The 19,942-nt window shown below is 35.2% G+C and overlaps 1 protein-coding gene across 3 annotated transcripts; it reads left to right on the forward strand.

Annotated features, from left to right (window-relative positions):
• Positions 1 to 1,273: 1,273 nt before the first annotated feature.
• Positions 1,274 to 16,936, forward strand: LOC122024774 (phosphatidylinositol 4-kinase beta 1-like). 3 transcript variants are annotated; one of them, XM_042583470.1, is made up of 17 exons: positions 1,274 to 1,421; positions 1,655 to 3,531; positions 4,457 to 4,648; positions 4,734 to 4,782; positions 6,579 to 6,711; positions 6,965 to 7,451; positions 7,767 to 7,847; positions 7,924 to 8,049; positions 9,034 to 9,103; positions 9,607 to 9,704; positions 9,799 to 9,903; positions 13,109 to 13,162; positions 13,277 to 13,420; positions 13,529 to 13,582; positions 13,657 to 13,731; positions 15,959 to 16,042; positions 16,126 to 16,936. In XM_042583470.1, the coding sequence occupies exons 2-17, from the start codon at positions 1,753 to 1,755 to the stop codon at positions 16,225 to 16,227; spliced, it is 3,633 nt and encodes a 1,210-aa protein (XP_042439404.1). In that variant the 5' UTR covers positions 1,274 to 1,421; positions 1,655 to 1,752; the 3' UTR covers positions 16,228 to 16,936. The 3 variants fall into 3 exon arrangements, with proteins under 3 accessions (XP_042439404.1, XP_042439403.1, XP_042439405.1); XM_042583469.1 differs by lacking the exon at positions 1,274 to 1,421 and having other exon boundaries at positions 1,447 to 3,531; XM_042583471.1 differs by lacking the exon at positions 1,274 to 1,421 and having other exon boundaries at positions 1,447 to 3,531; positions 7,927 to 8,049.
• Positions 16,937 to 19,942: the final 3,006 nt, after the last annotated feature.

Consider the following 19,942-nt stretch of genomic DNA (forward strand, 5'->3'; position numbering starts at 1 on the left):
AGCCATAAATTATTTCATGGTGATCATTTTATATAAACATTTATGATCAAATTTGTATTAATTGATCAAAAATTTTCAAATCCTTCGGATAGCAACACATAATTATATATACAACCAAATTTCCAATTATAAGTAAATATATTAAAAATGTAATAAATGTCTTTAAATTTCATATTTTTGTCTGAAAAGACCAAGACTCGCTTTCAGACTTGAAAATTAATTAATATTAACAGAGTGGTCCATAAACCTAATAATTAAATATTTTTTCAGCCTTTAACTTCTATTATGGAAATGCACAGAATAGCTTAAAAAGTCTGAATCAATCCAATTTCTTAGATCAAGCCATTCAAATATTTGTTTATTTAATTAAATTTTTAATATGTATTTTTAAAATGGTCAATTACAACGAATAAACCGGCATTCATTCGAGAAGAAGGAACTAAAATACCTTTTTTCCCAAACGATGTTAAAATATCTTTCAGGGAAAATTTGTTCTTCTTTCAAGTTATCTTCCTTCTGATCGTGTGTCGCTCTTGGTAATTTCCTTCTCGAAGTGAATTAAATATTGACGATCTCAAAGTTTGATACAAGCTTATAAATGATGGAGTGTTTTATTCTATTGTAATAAAAATGTTTAATCAGGCTGGGTAACGTTGAGTCTGAGATGATCGGTTCAGTCCGATGAAAATTTTCTACTGATCATCAGGATAAATTGGGAAGTGCTCGCACTGGACAGTTCAGGAGTCCAGCATCTTTTAATTGTATATTCCATTTGGAAAAAAAATTCATACAAATTCATTATAATTGGGTTCGAATTATGGATATCTGAATGATAATCTAAATATTCTATCATTACATCATAATAATGATCCTTTGCACGATAAAAATCAGACATTCAATTAATTATCTATTAATTTATTAATTAGTTGAAGCTAGACTGACGTGCTGTATTATTATCCGGGGTGATAACACTGTTTCTCTTAAGGGAAGAGGACCATTTGTGTTTTTTTTCCTTGGGTGATACCGAAATGGAATACCACTTGGCTTCAAATTCATCGGGCAGTGCAATGGGGAGAAAAAACCCCACCATGTGTTTCCTTGTAAGGAAAATGTTTTTCCACTCTTTTGCCCACCCCCCATCAACGGCCAGGATCAGAATCTAGTACCATTTTATAATGCTCCATCAAACCGGCATTGCATTGGCGGCTGAATTTCGGTCGGTTTCAGATCCACTGCAGAGTAGTCTTATACAATTGGCGGCCGTTAGCCAATAGAGAAGAGGATCGGGACAGGGAACCGCGTCCACGTGTGATGAAGCGAGGGGAAGTGCAAGGAGGCCTCTTGGTCTGATCTAGCTGAAGATCGGCCAGTAGCCACGCTTGCGCCTCTTCCGCTCGCCGACGACGCCACTGGAGGAAAAGGTAGATATGATTATTAGGGTATAAAATAATGAGGCGAATCAAAATCCAGAAAGAGGGCCGATCTTTTGAATCCTCGAATTTGAATTTCGCTTGCTTCGCTGTCGATGATTCAATTATTATTACTATTTGGATGATTGTTGGCGTTTCTGGATTTCGTGCCTCATTTCTCCGGCTATCGCGATCGATTTCCTGCTGAATTCTGATCGTTTTTTTTTGGAAATTTCGGTTTCTAGGTTTCTCCGCCGTTTGGATCGGGCGAGCGTCTAGGTTTTTGAACCTTTGACCTGATTGGGATCGCTGCTAGGGTTCGGAATCCGATGGTGGATTGAGGATGGTGCGGCTTCTGGGATTGAGGAGTTTTGGCCTTGATCAGTCTCCGAGGGAGATCACCCGCACGGGCCCCGTCGCCGGACAGGGTAGCGGCGTTGCCAGCGGGGAGAACGGGTGGCTGATCCGGTTCTTCGATTCGGCTTTCTTCTGCGAGTGGATCGCGGTGAGCTATCTGTACAAGCACGACCATGACGGCGTCCGAGACTACCTTTGTAACAGGATGTATACTCTCCCTCTTACGGGAATCGAGAGCTACCTTTTCCAGATCTGCTACATGCTCGTCCACAAGCCGAGCCCGTCGCTTGACAGGTTCGTCATTGATACGTGCTCCAAGTCCCTCTGGATCGCCCTTAAGGTGCACTGGTTCCTCATGGCGGAGCTAGAGGACTCTGAAGACAACGAGGGGATCAGCCGGATCCAGGAGAAATGTCAGATTGCCGCCACTTTGATGGGTGAGTGGCCGCCTTTGGTTCTACCTCCACCGCCCCCTCCTACCATTCCATCTAGCCCCAGGAACAACCCTGTACTCAATCGTATATTATCATCTAAGCAGAAGCTATTGTCATTGGCGTCATCACCGACGTTGGGTTCCAATCACTTGTTTGATGAGAGCGGCCGAGTCAACAGCAGTACTGATGGTACTTCAGAGGAAAACAAGCTGTTAAAAAAGCTCATTCCGGGGCCAAAAGTACGGGATGCATTGTTCTTTAGAAAGTCTATAGAGAAGGATGAGGAGCCGGAAAAAGAAGGGTTCTTGAAAAGGCTTCTTAGCAAAGACAAAGAGGAAGACACGGACAAAGATGGATTCTTTAGAAGGCTTCTTAGAGATAGCAAGGATGATGATGGGGAGCTGACCTCTAGCTCAGAGGGTTTTTTGAAGAGATTATTTCGTGATAAAGACGAGAAGCTGGGGGAGGACGACGAGAAGGAGGGTTTTATGCGTAGGATTTTTAAAGACAAGAATGAGGAGAATAAAGATGGTGGAATTACTAGGAATAAAGAGGAAGACAAGGTTAGTGAGAATATTGAGGTTGATGAGAAGGAAAATTTTTTTCGTAGACTTTTCAAAGAAAAACATGAAGAGAAGAAAGATAGTGGGCCTGAGAGGAGTTTGGACAAAGAGAAACATAATGAGATTGTTCAGGAAGAGGAGAAGGAGAATTTTTTCCTTAAGATTCTTAAGGATAAGAATGATGAGGACAGTGGGCATGCTGGAGACGGGCAGAAGGAGAAGGTCCGTAGGAGTTTGGAGAAGGACGATAAAGATAGTTTCTTCCGTAGGCTTTTCAAAGAAAAGAGTGAAGAAAAGAAAGAAGGATGGCCTAATAGGAATGAAGAGGAAGAGAACTCCAAGAAAAGCATTGAGGATGATAGTATCTTTCGTAGACTTTTCAAGGACAAGAGTGAAGAAAAAAGGGTTGTTGGGCATGATAATCATGGCGATGACAAAGTCAGTACAAGTGTGGAGGAAAGAGAAAAGGAGGGTTTCTTTCGCAGGTTTTTCAAGGAGAAGCATGATGACAAGAAAGTTGATGGCCATGACCGAAATGAGGAAGAAAACAAGGATAGCGAGACATTGGAAGAACGAGAGACCTCTGAGATTTTGTCATTTCGTCGGTTGTTCCGGATCCATCCTGATGAAACAAAGGTTTCAAGTACCAGTGATAATGGTTCTTTTGAGAACAGTCCTGGAACAGAAAGTTTCTTCCGGCGGTTGTTCAGGGACCGAGAACGTTCTATAGAAGATTCTGAGTTACTCAGTTCGAAGATCCAGAAGGAGGTAATTGTTGGGTTAATTTTTTCACTAATTTTTATGCTGTTTAACAAGTTATTTGCCTTTCATGAAGTTGAACTATTTGATTTCATACCAAAGTTGGCTTCCTTTCTCAGTAAACTTGCTAAACTTTACTAGCTCGAGCGACACTTATTGCATATAACAACTTGCTATTCAACTAAAATTTTGAGGATTTTAAAAGTGCTAATATACTTACCTGACTATCGCAATTTATAAAAATATGATCAAAACCCAAAGCCTTGTCTCATCAAAAGGCAAAAGCTGTTCATAAGTTAGTGTATGTGACCTTTTATGATCATTCTATATCAATTTATAGTTTTTTTGGCATATCATACATTTCATTTCACATTTTATTTTCTTAGACAGTGAAAGCAGAAATACCAAATGAGCAGATATTTTTAGGTAGGTACCACTGACTTAAGCTTGGTCTATACATCTAATAGTAGGAGGTCTTGATAATTTTTGATCAAGTATTTTGCTACCAAGTATATTTGTGCCTTTTCAGAAGCATTGTTTTTATTTTCTAAAGAAGCCTTTATCCAAAAAATCGTATATTTTAAATTCTACACCAGAAGCAGCTATAGAAGATTTCTTTTTTTTAAGGATATAGTAAACAGGAAACGTTAATTTCACTTTTCCTTGTTTTATACATTTGATTTTTTCCTCTCTCAATCCTCTGTATTAGGTTAGTTGTTCATAAATTGACACTACATGAAGAATGATCAACTAATAAATAATTTGTTAGAAATTTCTGATTTATTTATACACACTTGTGCAAATTGTTATATTTGTATTGCTAAGCAACTTTTATATCTATGCTCTCAATTGATGCCTTAGGTGATTTTGTATCACGTTACTTTTTGTTAGGCTAGCTTGCTGCTTGTTTACTAGTCATATTTATTTATTGCAGAAATGCCCTGGTTCTCCAAGACAGCATAATGAAAAGGGGCATAGAAAACCACCTTTACCTAATAATGTGATATCAGAAAGTCGGAAAGGTTCTTATCATGCTTCACTGGAGTTTGTTCAGTCATTATGTGATACATCTTATGGACTAATTGATATATATCCTAATGAAGATCGAAAAATTGCTCTTCGAGAGGTTAGATTATTTTGCCTTTCATATTTTGTGCCACAACATTTTTGAGATTCTATCTCCTGAGCAATGCTTTTTTATTTGTTCTCAGTCTCTTACTGAGATCAACTCACATGTTGCTGAGGCCCAAAAAAATGGAGGTAAATCACTTAATATCTTTTCTCCTGACCTTTTTATCAAATGAAAGATATCATCATCTCTACATTTCATAGACTATTTTTGAGTCTGTATCAAATTATGACTCAATTTTGAGCTTTTAGCCTGTATACGAAGTTATTATTCACCTCGGATACTATTGTTACTGCTATTTGCCAAAAATATCCTTGATCTAAAAGCTGGTGTTTAAACAATTCTTACTTAATGATTTAACACTTATTCAGTGATTGTTGTCAGTGCTAGAACTTGCTGATTAATCGAGAACTTGCTGATTAATTGAGAGCTACAATGAGCCTATTGGAGTCGAGTTTGCTTGTGTTTAAGGTTGGTTATTAGAAAAAACCAACAAGTTTGGGATTTGCTCGATATGGACCTATTTCAAAGTCGTGTTTAACCATGTTTATTCAAGGTTCTAAAATTCTCTAGGCGCTAGTCGGGCGGCAAATTAGCGCCTAACGCCTAGGCCGCTTAGGCGGGGACTAGGCGCCATGAGGCGGATTCCACGGTATCAACATAAATTACATAATAAATCACATTTTATAAGTCCAACACAATAATATCAAATTTAAAATGAGTTTAAAATTACAGAACTAATAAAATATCACAAATTTATTCTACTCCATAATTTTTAACAACTTATTCTTCATCGAACACAAGCTCAATATCATCATTATGATCCTCCCCTTCTTCTTCTGATGCAAAATCATCCTTGTGAGGTCTCTCACTCTAGCTTCTTCTGGGTTGTATGATGAAATGACGTTTCCAAAGGATGAGCCTTTGGCCAATCTTCAATTTAATCACTTCCAAGTCGCTCAATTGAGGAAATATCAGATAATAAATTTTTCTTCAATTCAATTTCTCCAGCCTTTTAACTCTTTGATTTCTCAGAAATGTGAGCTTTTTCATTTGCTCTAATTTCTCCAGCTCTGGTTTCTTAGTACGATGACGATGAAGTTTGGCGCTAACCGCTAGGGCAACCCAACAAATTTCTTTTTGGACAAAAGTTTAGGGCTTATAAAACTTAAGCCCAATACAAAATAAAAAGTTATATTTCTGTTTTTTTAATCGGGCTTTAAATTTAAACGCCTAAACTAAAAATAATCATGAAAACCTTGCACTATTTCTGCCGTGCCTAGCCGATTCGTCCGTTTAGTCGGCACCAAGGGTTGCCTAATCCCACCTAGGCGCCTAGGCTAGCCGACTAACATGTTTTCGGTGTGGCTGACTAGCGCCTAACGTCTAGGCCAATTTTTAGAACACTGTGTTTATTAAAAAATTTATTAGACATCTAAAAATGTCAAAAATACAATCATAAATATATAATATACAATTGTTATATATATATGTGTGTGTGTGTGTGTGTGAGAGAGAGAGAGAGAGAGAGACCAAAAATGAGCATTAGACATGCTTTTAAACAAGTCTTTGTAACTATTTATGAGCTTTATTAATGAATGCTAACGAGTTTACACATGCTTTTAAACAAGTCTTTGTAACTATTTAGGAGCTTTATCAATGAATGTTAACGAGTGCTGCTCACAAGTGTTCAAAATTTTCTCTCTCTCTCTCTCTATATAGATAGTATGTTTCATGGTGAACAGGTGTAAAGGAACTCTTATATAAACTGAATATTCACACACAAGCGCAATAATTGGCTTGATCACACAATCTTTTACCACTGTGCTCATATATTTTTTATCTGGATTATTTGGTTACCACTAATGCACTCTGGTCTATGCTATTTTCTTGATTCAACTCTTAAGGGTCTGAACTTTTTTCTTAGGCGTGTGCTTTCCCATGGGAAAGGGAATGTTCCGGGTGGTTAATATACCTGAAGACGAAGCTGTTCTCCTAAATTCCAGGGAGAAGGCTCCTTACCTAATATGTGTTGAAGTCTTGAAATGTGAAACACCCAGGTAAATGAACCTTTGAAGTTTTAATGATCAAATTTGAAATGGTTTGCATTCATTGTCATGTGTGATAGTTAAAGCTAGATTTCAGTGTCTTTTCATTCAGAAGTTTAGTTGATGACTTGATTGTTGTACTGACTCTTTTCAGATATACATTTGTATGGGTAATTGCTAAATGACAGATATGAGAGTATAGGTCATGTTTTTGCATTCATCACAGTTATGATAAACATTGTTTTCTCTTTTTTTTTTTCCATAGTCGTACAAAGGCAACTTCTGATGCTCAAAAGCTCTCAAGAGGAGGGATTCCCTTAGCCAACGGTGATGCACAATTGCCAAAACCTCCACCATGGGCATATCCTTTGTGGAGTCAGAGCGATACCTATAATTATAATGGTGATGGGATGTTAAAGTCAACTTCTCAGGCAATTGACCAAGCAATGACTCGATTATGGGAAGCAAAAGTGAAATATGTCCATGTAAGTTTATCTGTGGAGAAAAAGTTGGTAGACCACTTAAAACCTAATCAAGAAATTGGCTTGGGAAGGAAGATTCAACAAGATACAGAAAGCATGGAAGATATAGCTGATAAGTCAGTGTCTGTCACCAATAAAAACCTAGAGTGGATTACTATCAATCTTTCTGCAGTCCCTGGGGTTAACATGGATGATGTAGATGATCAAGTGCCGTCAACTTCAAAAGACCATCGTCGAGTTCCAAGCACAATTGCTATTGAGGAAGTAAAGGTGGGCCTGTAAGTGAAACATATTGCTATAGGAGTAGTTTTGGCTGTTTATTGCTGATCAGAAATATAGGCCAACTATTTTATGGGCCTACTTGTGGCAAACAATTAATTTTCATGATATTTGATATTGTCATGACTTAGTTTTGTTCCATGCCCTTTATTAGCTATGCTATTTCCACTTTATTAAGGAATAAATAGTGCATCATTACTCATAACTATCCTTGTGAGCTTGTGGTTCTACTGGGTTATCTGTAGTCACCATATCGAATTTCAAGCTTGAGAACTTAATGATATATTTTCATTCCATCCTTGGTAGGCTGCAGCAGCTAAGGGACAGGCTCCCCTTGGACTTCCTGTGAAGGGAATTGCTCAGGATCCCCGGGATTTAGAACCAAAGGTAATTACATTTTTGTTGTGTTATTTCAGTTTTTACATGCTGATCATCTTAATGAAGTCTGTATCTGTTTTCACAGCAGTTGGTGAATGGTGGCACTCCAAAACCTAGTGATGCATTGTCTGGTGAACTTTGGGAGGTGAAGAAAGAGAGAATCCGAAGGTCATCAGCATTTGGGATGTTACCGGGTTGGGACTTGCGATCGGTGAATATCCCCTCTTTTTTCATTTTTTTTCATCTGATCACCAGCTCTAATGCAGGTTTTACAATGGAGCTTACAGGCAAAATTTGACTTCGAAGGGCCATTGTTTTACCTCTGTTATAGTGAATCAAGTTTATTACAATTGTGCTTTTTTTAATGCTCAAAGAGGCATTTTTTTGCATTCTTTTTTGGTGGATTACATCTTTACGGCTTAACAATATTGACTGGCTCAACCTCTATTTCAATGGTTTGTTAACAAATTCGATCTTTTGTCTATGTTAATATGAAGTGACACTTATATGTTTGCAGCTTTTTTTATTACTTCGATTTTTAGTTCACATGTTTGGTTTCTATGTACCACAATTTTTTTTGCAATTCTTTGTATGAACAGGTTCATCATGGGCCATTAAGCAAGTATTAATTCAAAACTAATAAGTGGGATGAACCTTAAACTAATGTCCTGATATCTAATAGTTTGGACTCTTTATCTACTCCCCTTGTAACTGAGTTGGATACTATGCTCCAAGTGGACACTTAATACCTTATTGAATAATTTAGACCGTGACAAACACTTGAATTCAGTACCTGAATTGCTAGTATGTTAAGGTTAATTAAGCTTTACTTCCAAAAGATTAAGTTGTTAATCTATAGATTCTTGATTTTAGCCAAAGTGTCTCAACATACTATATTGCCCTTTGAGTGGCTGGTGCATGAAGCTCCCGCCAATGCGGGGTTCCGAGGAAGGGTCTATTGTATCCAATTTTACCTTGCTTTGAGTGGCTGATATACTATATGAATATTTGATAGTTTGCTTAAAAACTACTAGGTTCAAATCAATGATGAATTTTGCAACTTGAAGATTTAACAACGGGTTGAATAGTGTCAATTATTACCTTTGATTGATATATTTATTTTTGGAAAAGTTGATGTTTTACAAGACATTAGATGTTCACCACTCATTCCTAATTCATCACTTCAACAAAACAGATAATTGTGAAGAGCGGAGATGATTGCAGACAAGAGCACTTAGCTGTACAGCTAGTTTCACATTTATATGGTAATTAAAAATGCTTAGTTTTTTTTTCACCATTGGTTACTCTTACATTCAGCACAAAAGTTTCTGGTGGTTTTTTCACCTTCTTTTTAAATTTTCAATTGTTATGTTATTTTCTTTAAGATTGTGCATTTATACACAGTCATTATTAACCTATGGTTAGGCTTTACTAAGTAAGATTCTCATCAATAAATAAGAAACATATTGTTCTTTGTTTACTTTATTTGATTTATTACTGATTGCTTAAGGAACTGTGTAATCTTTTTTTTTCGTGATGATGAGCTTGTGGTCATGTACTTTCTTTGATGATACCTGTTTTATTATTATGGATTGATTGCATTATTAGGTAAGATTTTAAACAAATCATTCTGTGTACCAAATAAGTTTTGTACAAGGATGGCTTTGCTAAGGAGATGATTGCATCATTTTTTTTTTTTTCATATTGTATTTCCTTTTTATAAGATTTTTGATCCTTAACTAGAATGTCCTTGTTTTTATTATGTCAGACATATATCAAGAAGCAGGCCTCCCACTGTGGTTAAGACCTTATGAGGTTCTTGTTACATCTTCTTATACAGCATTAATTGAGACAATCCCAGATACGGTGGTTCTCCTTCTTATTTACTATTTATTATTGCTCCTTTGTTCCTTTCATATGCATTAATTTTTATTTATAATATCGAATCCCCCTTTTACAGGCCTCAATTCATTCAATAAAAAGTAGATTCCCAAATATCTCAAGTTTGCGTGAATTTTTCATAGCCAAATATGAAGAAAATTCGCCAAATTTCAAGCTTGCCCAGGTAATTAGTGTGTCTCGGTTATTTGCTTGGTTCATTATCGAGATTGGAATAATATAACATTCTTAAAATCGTTATATCAACAATCACGTAAGCCAAAGCATGTTATAAGCCACATTTTTTCTCAAGACTCATGACAAATTTTTATTATGCCATTATTCATTTTGAACTTTTTTTATTATCTATTGGAGAAGTCTTAGGGCTACAATGCTACAACTTCAGTTTTGATTTCCAAATAATGGAATCCCATCTTTTATAATTTGTGTTTTGAAATTCCTAACTCAAATGTTAGGTTCTTTGCATTTCCCGGCAAAGTTACCTTGTAATCTACTTGCATATAAAACGATGGCATATGACTTTGGAAAGAAGGAAATAAAAATGATAAAAGGTTTAATATTGAGGGCAACAATCAAAGCCAGTCACATTGTGCTATGTGGATAACTATTGTGGAGGAAATTTTTTTGTCTTTTCTAGATGTGTTCACCTTTTACCCATTCCAAGTTTTGAGCATTTGGCAAGCCTACCTTATGGCAGAGGATGACTGACGTTGTTTTGATTCAACCTAGCTACAATTACAAGTAGTTAGAGAGGCACCTCCACCTAAGCTAAAACACTTCAAACAAGATGGAAGATCGACACTAGCGAACTTCAAACAAATGTAAATTGTATCATAGCCATTAGAACTTAGACTAGTCTCTTTGGATCTCCTTTGTTTGAAGTGTCCTTTTTAAGAGCTATTGTGATCATGGATTAAATTTCAAATTATGTGTTGTAGCACAGACAAAAATTTGTGTTCCACTGAATGGTCAGCATAGAGCAGAGTGACATAAAGTCACTTTATTGTTGATGTCAGAACAATGCTATCCATATAAGTCGAGTCGGGTGATATTCTGCTTTATCTTGGTTGGCACAGATAAAAACCAAACAAATCTGATGAATTTAACACGTGAAGCGAGGAATGATTTTGCAGTTTCAGGAAGGGGGAAGAAGAGGCAAGAAAGACTATAAATTGACTTATATTAAAGAGAAAAGACATACTTTATCTGTTGGAGAAGAATCAAAACTATTGAAGTTTTAGGGGACATTGTTTGACGGATTGGTGGTGGATTCGAGTGACATTGGCAATGCTGGTGGACTCAGGTAAGTTGTTAGAGTGGATTAGTGAGGTCACGGGCTTTTTAGTTTGGTTACAACGAGTTGCGAAAGAGGCTTCAACATAGGACATTTGCAATTCACGGAAACATAATAATTCCTTTTCTGCTTTTCAATATTAATAACTATTAATTGTATAATTAATACAGTACCATCTTATTAATACTTTTCATATTGTCTTATTATTAATCAGGACACTCTATTATTTTAATAATTTGTAATAATTGAATCATTATATTCACAATTTTAAATATGTATGACTAATGGCTATATATATAAAGCTAAGCAGTGAGGCCTATCCTATTAAATATCTTATTTAATTTTTAAAATTTTAAAACAATTTCTATTATTAACTAACAAATTATATTACTTCTAGCCCTTCAAATTCTATTCCAACATTTATTTGCATATTTATTAACATTATTAAATAAATAAAATTAATTTTATACAATAATATTTCAAATAAGCATTTGAGAGGAAGTAGGTGGTGACTTTCAGTGCTCTTTGCATAGAAGATTGATCTCATCTTGGAAATTCTCGAGGAGAAAGACACATCATCATGAGGTCTTCATCTGTGAGCTCAAATTTTGGGACTTGGGACAAAGTCATGAGGTGATAAGTTAATAAGTATATTAATTAATGGTCCCATGTATTATTTGTATATTTAATTATTGTTAATGAATTTGAGGATTAAATAATTTCTAAATATATTAATTACTTTTAATTTTATTAAATTTAAATAATATTTAATTTTAAAAATTAAAATTATTTAATTTAGACCAGTTAAGTTTTATTTACATTTATCTATTTAAATACTTTTATTAATAAAATTAGTTCACTTTATATAACTTTATTAATTAAACTAAATAATAGATTTTTAATTAATGAATTAAATTAATGGATTTCCTTAGCTTGGTTAATGTCAATCAAATTTTAAATTAATTAATGAGAATAAAATAATTAAAATTAAATTAAATAAGTGCTATTTTTTTGTTTATTTAGTAAATATTGTTATTTGTTCTTTCTCTATGTTTTTATTTCTATATTTATTAATTTTTTAATATCAATTTCTATCCCACTGATTTGATACAATCAACACTTCGTTTTTCTGAATTTCTGATATGGATACCAATACGGATACTGCCACTCATGGTCGCAAGCCAATAATCTCAGCTAGTTGAGTAGAGGAAATATTGCTGGTTTACTTCAGTTGTGTCTGAGAGGAAAGTAAGCGGAGAAAAATGTACCAAATGCTTTCACCTAGTGTAGACCTAAACATTAGCAATAATGAGGTAAGGAAAAGTGACTTTCGTTTGCATAGGAAAGAGAGTAGATGGAGAAGATAGTAATCAAGTATAGAGTGGAAGTGAAGATCTTGTATTCGGTTTTACACCATTCTTGTAAAACAAAATATGGAAGGGGGGATCACTTCCATTGGTAAATTTTCCCTGTAATGTGTTTGAGCACGAGAAGATGATGCATGTCTTTTGATAAGGAGAGAGAGGAATCAAAAAGGATAAAAGACTTAATTTGTGGCAACAATCTTGGTGGACCATCAAGAACCTTAATGAAGTAATGCCATGCGTGCACCACAGCTAACATGCTAACAACCAGGCACTAATGTGCGTCTCGGACTATAAAGAAAAGAACTTTTCACCTTTTTTTATAGAGGATCTTGCCTTCTAACTTGCCTTGTTCTCAACTCTGAGCATTTTGTAAGTTCACCTCCAAAAGAGGATGGTTGGCATGGGTCTAGTTTTGATCTTAGGAACACCTTCACTGATCTACCAGCATTTTGACCAAAGATGAAAGGGATCAACTTATGAAAAGCAATTCAGATGAACTTAATCTTCTTCTCTAACCACTCTGGAAAGGGTTCCTAGAGCTTCGAGGACAAAGATCTGGCTATACGATTTATGTACAATCCTTTTTGTTCTATTTGTGGGGCATATATATCACTGTTATTTCTGCCCATAGTTTAATTTATAATTCATTACTGGATTCTCTTTTTAGAAAATAATACTTAATATGCTACTCCTGTTTGATTCTTTGACAGAGAAATTTTGTTGAGAGCATGGCAGGATATTCCATCTTATGCTTCTTGCTTCAGGTACTTTTTTAGTTCAACTTTGTAAAGTTCTTCTGGTTTTATGCTTGTGGTTTTAACTCAACTGTTAGAAGTTTGAAGTTATTTGGATAAACTATTATGACTATGATTGTGTAGGTGAAAGACAGACACAATGGTAATATCTTACTGGATGAAGAAGGGCATATTATTCACATTGATTTTGGTTTCATGCTGTCCAACTCTCCTGGTGGTGTCAATTTTGAGAGCGCACCATTTAAATTAACTCGTGAACTTCTTGAGGTTAGATTAAAGGATTTAGTTATGTCCTCATAGCATTTTTTTGTATGTGGTTAAATTATACTTTGGTGGATGGGTTTATCAAATTGTTGTATGATAATCTGATGCTAGGTGATGGACTCAGATGCCGAAGGAACTCCTAGTGAGTTCTTTGATTATTTTAAGGTAGCAATCCTTTTTCCTTTTCTGGTAGCCTTTACAACTGTAGTTGTTTTTAATTCATTACATGCCCTCTTCAGGTGCTATGCATCCAAGGTTTTCTCACTTGCCGTAAACATGCAGAGCGTATAATTCTTCTTGTGGAGATGATGCAGGTAATATGACCTAGTTCTGATATATATCACAGCTTGATTTGTTATTTTGTTCACATAAATATCAATTTACTTTAAAGTGATTCTTCTTTTTGTTGCTCCTTATTTTCTGCATTTTTTTCTGAAACTTCTGTTCTCCTATCCTCTACTCCATGAAAAAAAATATATATATTTTGTGTTTTTTTAGTTCTCAAGAAAGCATGAGTGGTTCTATTAGATAAGTGTTTTGTAAAATAAGTTTAAACATCCTAAAGCAAGACGTGATTAATTCTAAAAGTTCCTAATGTTTAAATTGGCATTTTATCATGTTGGAATTTTATTGATATGTGGATCATGTTAATTTTCCTGTCAAAGAATTCCTTGATTATTCTTGACAGCGATTTATCTATTCCTTCTCCAACTGCTATTAACATGAATTTGTGGTAACTGAGCTTGGCAACCTTGTGTCATAAATTAAAAAAAAAAAGTTTAAGAAGCTTTTCAATTTATTTTTTTTGGTTCTTAGTCATCTACTTAAAATATATGGATTAAATTCTTAAAAATAGGTTAATTTTTACATGTAGCATTAATCTTGACCGTTTAACAATTCAAGCATAAAGTTCCATAAAAAATTATGCACTTTCAATTTTTACTAAATTTAACACATTTACTAGTCCATGTGTTATGGTTGTTAGATTGTACTTATGAGCTCAGGCGAGATTGAGATATCAGTATCAGATTGATTTTATGATCCAGTCCATATTGAATTGTAGGTGGAATAGCCAAGGAAGGATCCTTCAGACAATTGGACCAGTCAGTCCTAGTACCATTTCTCTTTGTTGACCTATGTTGTGGATAGGAATGTAAGTAGATGATTGCATTCATTAGAGGGAATCATGGACCTCACATGCCAAGTATATTAAAAAGGAATTAGGCATTTTATACCTACTAAGGATGGATTTATAATACTACATCCATAACAGCAAAAATAACCATTCTTGAGTGAATAGTAGGTCATTGTTTTTGTTAGTTCTGGATCAGAGCTGATCCTGCACTTCATTTGATGTTGGACCTCTTTGCTAGTAATGACTATTTTTGTAATAAGTGAGGGAGGCCGTGTTCGTCTAGCAGCTAGTGAGTAAGCGAGGAGAAGAGGTGAACTGTTTTTGCATCTTTTTCATATCTCTTTTGACCAGGCTCTTGTGGTTTTCTTGTGCTGTTTCTTGTTGTCCATAGCCTTGCACATCCACCTTATGGCTTGTTTCCACGAGATGCTCTATTACCTCCTTTCCCTGCACTGACCTGCCCCCTTTCTGTGCCTTCTTCGTAGTTTCCAACTCCAATGAGTCTAAGGAGTAGAGAAAAGTCTTTTTCAAAAATTTCAAGTCAAATTTTCAAAGGCAAAGTTTTGCAAAAACTTAAGGGTGCGTTTGGTTTGCGTGTTTTCTATTTTCATTTTCTAAAAAAACGTACGTTTTCTAGAAAATAGAAAATGACTTTTAGACATTCTCTATTTTTTCAGAAAATGTTATCTATTTTTTTTAGAAAATAGACATGGAAAATATAAACCAAACACCATTTTTCAGAAACGCGCGTTTTTCAAAAGATGAAAATGGAAAACGCACAAACCAAGCGCAGTAAGAAATTCTTTTCAAAGCCAAACATTTAGCAACACAAACTCTTACAACTGATTATTGTGCTATAGTCATTAGTCTGCAGAGATCAAAATGTTGGTGTAATATTGCTTTTTGGCTGCATCAAAGACTAATAACATAATAACTCTTGGGTGGATATCAACCTGTAAGGCTTGTACTATTTTTAAATGAACATCTTTCTACATCTGCAAAAAGGAAAAAAAAAAAAAAAGGGTCCGAGCCTCAATACCTAATAAAGATTTTGGTTATTTCCAGCTATTTTGGAACCTTCTAAAGGATCAGGTAGAAGGATATTGGTAATCATCTACTGAATCTGATAAATCTATCCAAGATAAAAGTTTGAAGCAGACAAGACAATCCTTTATGGTGCAAATTGAATTAAACTTACATTGTTATGTTGTAGGAAATGGATTAACTATTGTAAATTCCTAACATTGACATTAAGAACCAAATCACCTTGAATCGCTCGTATTAGTAATAGTGTACTTCTCAGATTAAATGTTGATAATGACTTTTGATAGATGGTTCTTGAATTTTCACTGCAAGAACATCACCAGTCCACTACAATCCCTAAATCTTGGTTTTTTGTACTGTAGGACTCTGGATTTCCTTGCTTTAGGGGAGGAATTCGAACAATTCAAAATTTGAGGAAGAGGTTTCATCTGAGCCTTACAGAAGAGGTCTAATTTCATAGACTTTGCCCTCTTGATGTTCTTGTTTTAGCAAGTTATTGGTGAATTTTAACTGTGATATGTTTAAACAGCAATGTGTCTCCTTGGTGCTTTCCTTGATTAGTAGCAGCTTAGATGCTTGGAGAACACGGCAATATGATTATTACCAGCGAGTACTAAATGGAATCTTATGAGGTGCTATCTTTTATCACAGTTGATGCCCTTTCCTACTTTATCAACTCCTGCAGTGGAAGTTTGGAAACATGCTGAAGAGAAAGAGATTCTGTATGGTTGGCATGTTTGAGTTTTTGCCTGGTGGACCAATTACTATTACTCATCCAACAGTTTCAAATTGATCAGAGATTTTGATCATCTCGGAAGAGTGTCTTCACTGTTGTTGTCGTGGGAAAATTGTGTTCAGTAGCCATTTTAGCTGGAAATCTAGGACGGCCAATGCCATTTGTAATTCTGTTTGGTTTTAGTCGCAATGATTCGTATCTCCACTTTGTTGTAGATACTGAAAGACAGTGAAGATTGGAATTTTAGATCCTAGTAAGTGTACAGAAGACCTTAACAGGGTCATGAGATAGCAAGTTTATTGCAGTTATTGGATGTGGAGAGAGCAAGATGATAGCTTGAGGTTTAATCAATACAAGATGGATTTTCTTCAATGGATCTACATGGAGCTGTCAATTTGTATCAGTGTTTTCACTGCATTATTGTCATGATTTGTGTTTGTAGTTGCGTTCGATCAGTCTGCAGTTGGTTGCTACCTTCACATTTTGATGCACACACCACGCTTTCTGTAGCTGGCACAAGATGCCATCTTTTAGTTTGTATACTATTTCAATTTTTCTGATTGTTTCTGTAAAGTTGTCAAGCTTTTTTCCTCCTTTTCTCAAATCATGATCAATCATCACATTTTTTTTTTTAATATTGCAGTGCATCCTTTTCTGTTAGTCACGTACACAAATGCCCAACCACACCATCTAATTTAATACATGATGCATGGCTCATCTGTCTTGATTTCTTTCTTAAGCACCAGCTTTCAGTCATAATGGAACATTTGTGCATTTAGTTGGTTTATTAGTCAAGAACGATCAGATCAATATGTTCTATATACAAGAAAAAAACATGTTCTATTTGGCCATTGTCGTCAGTTATTACCACTGCATTGTCGTTCCACGTAAACACTGGTCTCATAATGTTCCTTTCTCCTGTCTTCTTTTTAAGCAACAAGACAACTTTTGCATATTATTTTTTCTGATACTGTTCTAAATTTAGTGGTCATGGTTGAAGCTTGGAGCATGATTCTCATCGCCCATGAACTGAAGAAAATCCATGCTTGGAACCTATAAGTAATGTTCCCACATGGACGAGCAAAGGTGGAGTAATTGTTTCTTTTCTGTTCCAATTTCTTCCAAATTTATTTGTATTCCTGAAAATTAAGAAAGTTTGTTATAATGCTGGCTATCTGGTGCTCCAGACATTCTGTTGAAATTTCTTTGTTTGGAGAAGAACAACATTAATTTTAGATGTTGGAGCTTTTCAAATGTTCACATGTTTTATAGAGATGCATCATGGAGATATTGAAAAGAGCTGACTTCTTTAGGAGAGAGCTCTCCTTTCTTGGGTGATGCAAGCTGCTAAGTGCTGTGTGGTTTTTTTCCCATTTGTGGTAGGATGTGAGGTACTAGACAGACATATCCCACCTGTAGCTTCCTTATTTATTTATTGATAATTTAGATGTTTGAGCTTTGATGGATTAATCTTGGAGGTAGACAAAACTTCCCCTTACATCCATCAGTTTTCTTATAACATAGTAGGAACAGTCTGTACTGCTGAGTTAAGCTCGATACGATTTAGAGTAATTGACCTGGGTATAACCATACATTTTAGCCGAATCATTAGTAGTCCGATGATTGAACGTAACCACTCTCCTCTCGGCTCGATCTCCACTAGGTAGCTTTTCCAACTGAAGTCCGGGCTAAGTTTGATTAATCAGCAAACTTTTGTATTTGTTATAGCAAGATGGTTTTGCATTTAAAGGCATGATAGATGCAAACTCGACTAGCTTAGATATAGAGTTCAGATAGAACTGCATAATCCTTTCGTGTGCGCGATGAGATCAACAGAAATACATTTCAAATCTCTAAATCTTTCGTCCATTTTTGAATGCCACAAACTCTATATTTTTGTTGAAAATTAAATTCAATTACATTTTCTTTTTTGTTTTATTTTACCATATTCTCTTGTACAATTAAATCTATTTCTTCTCTTCTTTGCCTTTCTTTTTACCATTAGAGCTGCAATTAATTAACAAGGAAAAAAGAGTAAAATAAATAAAGGAAGAATGAAGCACATGGAAAGTCGAAAGCTTGGGTGGACCCATACTGCACACTGTAAGACTTGCAGTTGACTTGATCTTGGGAAGACATTTGTTCAGTGGGCACACAATAATTGAAGAAGTTGCAGCAACAGTTAGTTCCATTATAAGAGCAAAAGTTGATGCTACAACCCTCCACTTAGTGAAACAAAACAAACTAGTTTGGCTCGAAGAGATCCTTGCACGATTACATACAGTCGGGGATTAAATCTCATCCGATCACGCGGAACGGCGGAACACACACGACATACATGACCGCTCTTTTGTGGTCCTTAGTTTTCCTTAAACCACTCGTGAATCACAAGTCTCCTTTTGGAGTCAAGAACTGATCATCTTCTTAACTTTTTTCACATCACTCTTTTCTAGTACTTCTCATAGTGATCCACTGCCCGACTTAGCCATTAGTGACTTTCTCCTTTTGTTGCTATATTTGTATCAAGATAAACACGATTATGTAGTATATCCATGGCGTGAGTTTTGTTCATTATGTTTAGATTTGACGATGATAAAATAAGTCCATCCTAACCTTGATTACATAAAATTATACATACAATTTATCTGTAAATCACAATATAAATCACCCTTACAATTTATGAATGACCGAGATTAAATGTGACTTAGTTCTATGACTAAAGATATATAGTGATCTCAATAATCCCTAATTACATACTTTAAACTGTAACATCTTTTTGTGCTGTTTCTTAAGTCACAAATCTGCTTCCCAATCAACCTGTTTTGCCGCTATAACTTTTGCTTGAAAAATTATCAAAACAAGAACTATATTCTCAATGACATAATCAAACATCGAGATGTCAATAACATCTATGAATCCTTATCCTGATATGCCTATAGCTTTTGAAGAGGCATATGCCTAAATTGGATAATACGCTTGCTAATCTAATAGTAATAATTCCTTGCTTGGATTCCATCAACAACTCTTCCTTTCTCATCTAGCCGCTTTATGATTATCGATCGATCGATGCATGTACAACTATTACTTAACTTTAACTTCTTTCCCTTGAACCATGTAACCTTTTTCTTGGCACAAATGCAAAATGATTTAGTCAATTATATTGTTTCTCAAATTAAAACCATAGTTGTACTCGTTGTATATCGAAGTTTGTCACTATCAAGCCCACGATATTGCTAATCCACAAATTGAGTTTATTTGGATGGAAAGTCACAAAGTTCCATCATTCATGTACTGAGTAACATTTCGGCATCACTATCCCTCTTCCTCTCTATTCCCCTCGTCTCACACCAAGTGAACCAACCGTAAAGGATCTTGACCCGAGTTAAACAAATATCTTCGAACACTTTTTTTGTTTCTTACTCTTGGCTGGTATGAAGCCAAGCAACTAGAAGATGATGCCACCTTCTACTTCTCAAGCGTATTTTAGATTACGACAATTGATGTCTCTTTACGAAACACAAAATATATATTCTCATCAAAAAAATTACTCAAAATTATCCAAAACTAGTCCTCTAAACACAATTAATATACATAATCTCCCATACTATTC

The sequence above is a fragment of the Zingiber officinale genome, chromosome 9B, assembly GCF_018446385.1.
Source record: "Zingiber officinale cultivar Zhangliang chromosome 9B, Zo_v1.1, whole genome shotgun sequence".
Lineage (NCBI taxonomy): Eukaryota > Viridiplantae > Streptophyta > Magnoliopsida > Zingiberales > Zingiberaceae > Zingiber > Zingiber officinale.

Coding starts and splice junctions, on each gene's coding strand:
- LOC122024774 (XM_042583470.1), top strand. CDS start 1,753: ATGGTGCGGCTTCTGGGATTGAGGAGTTTTGGCCTTGATCAGTCTCCG. Junction 9,104..9,606: donor GCTAGTTTCACATTTATATG/GTAATTAAAAAT, acceptor TTATTATGTCAG/ACATATATCAAGAAGCAGGC. Junction 13,163..13,276: donor TCTTATGCTTCTTGCTTCAG/GTACTTTTTTAG, acceptor ATGATTGTGTAG/GTGAAAGACAGACACAATGG.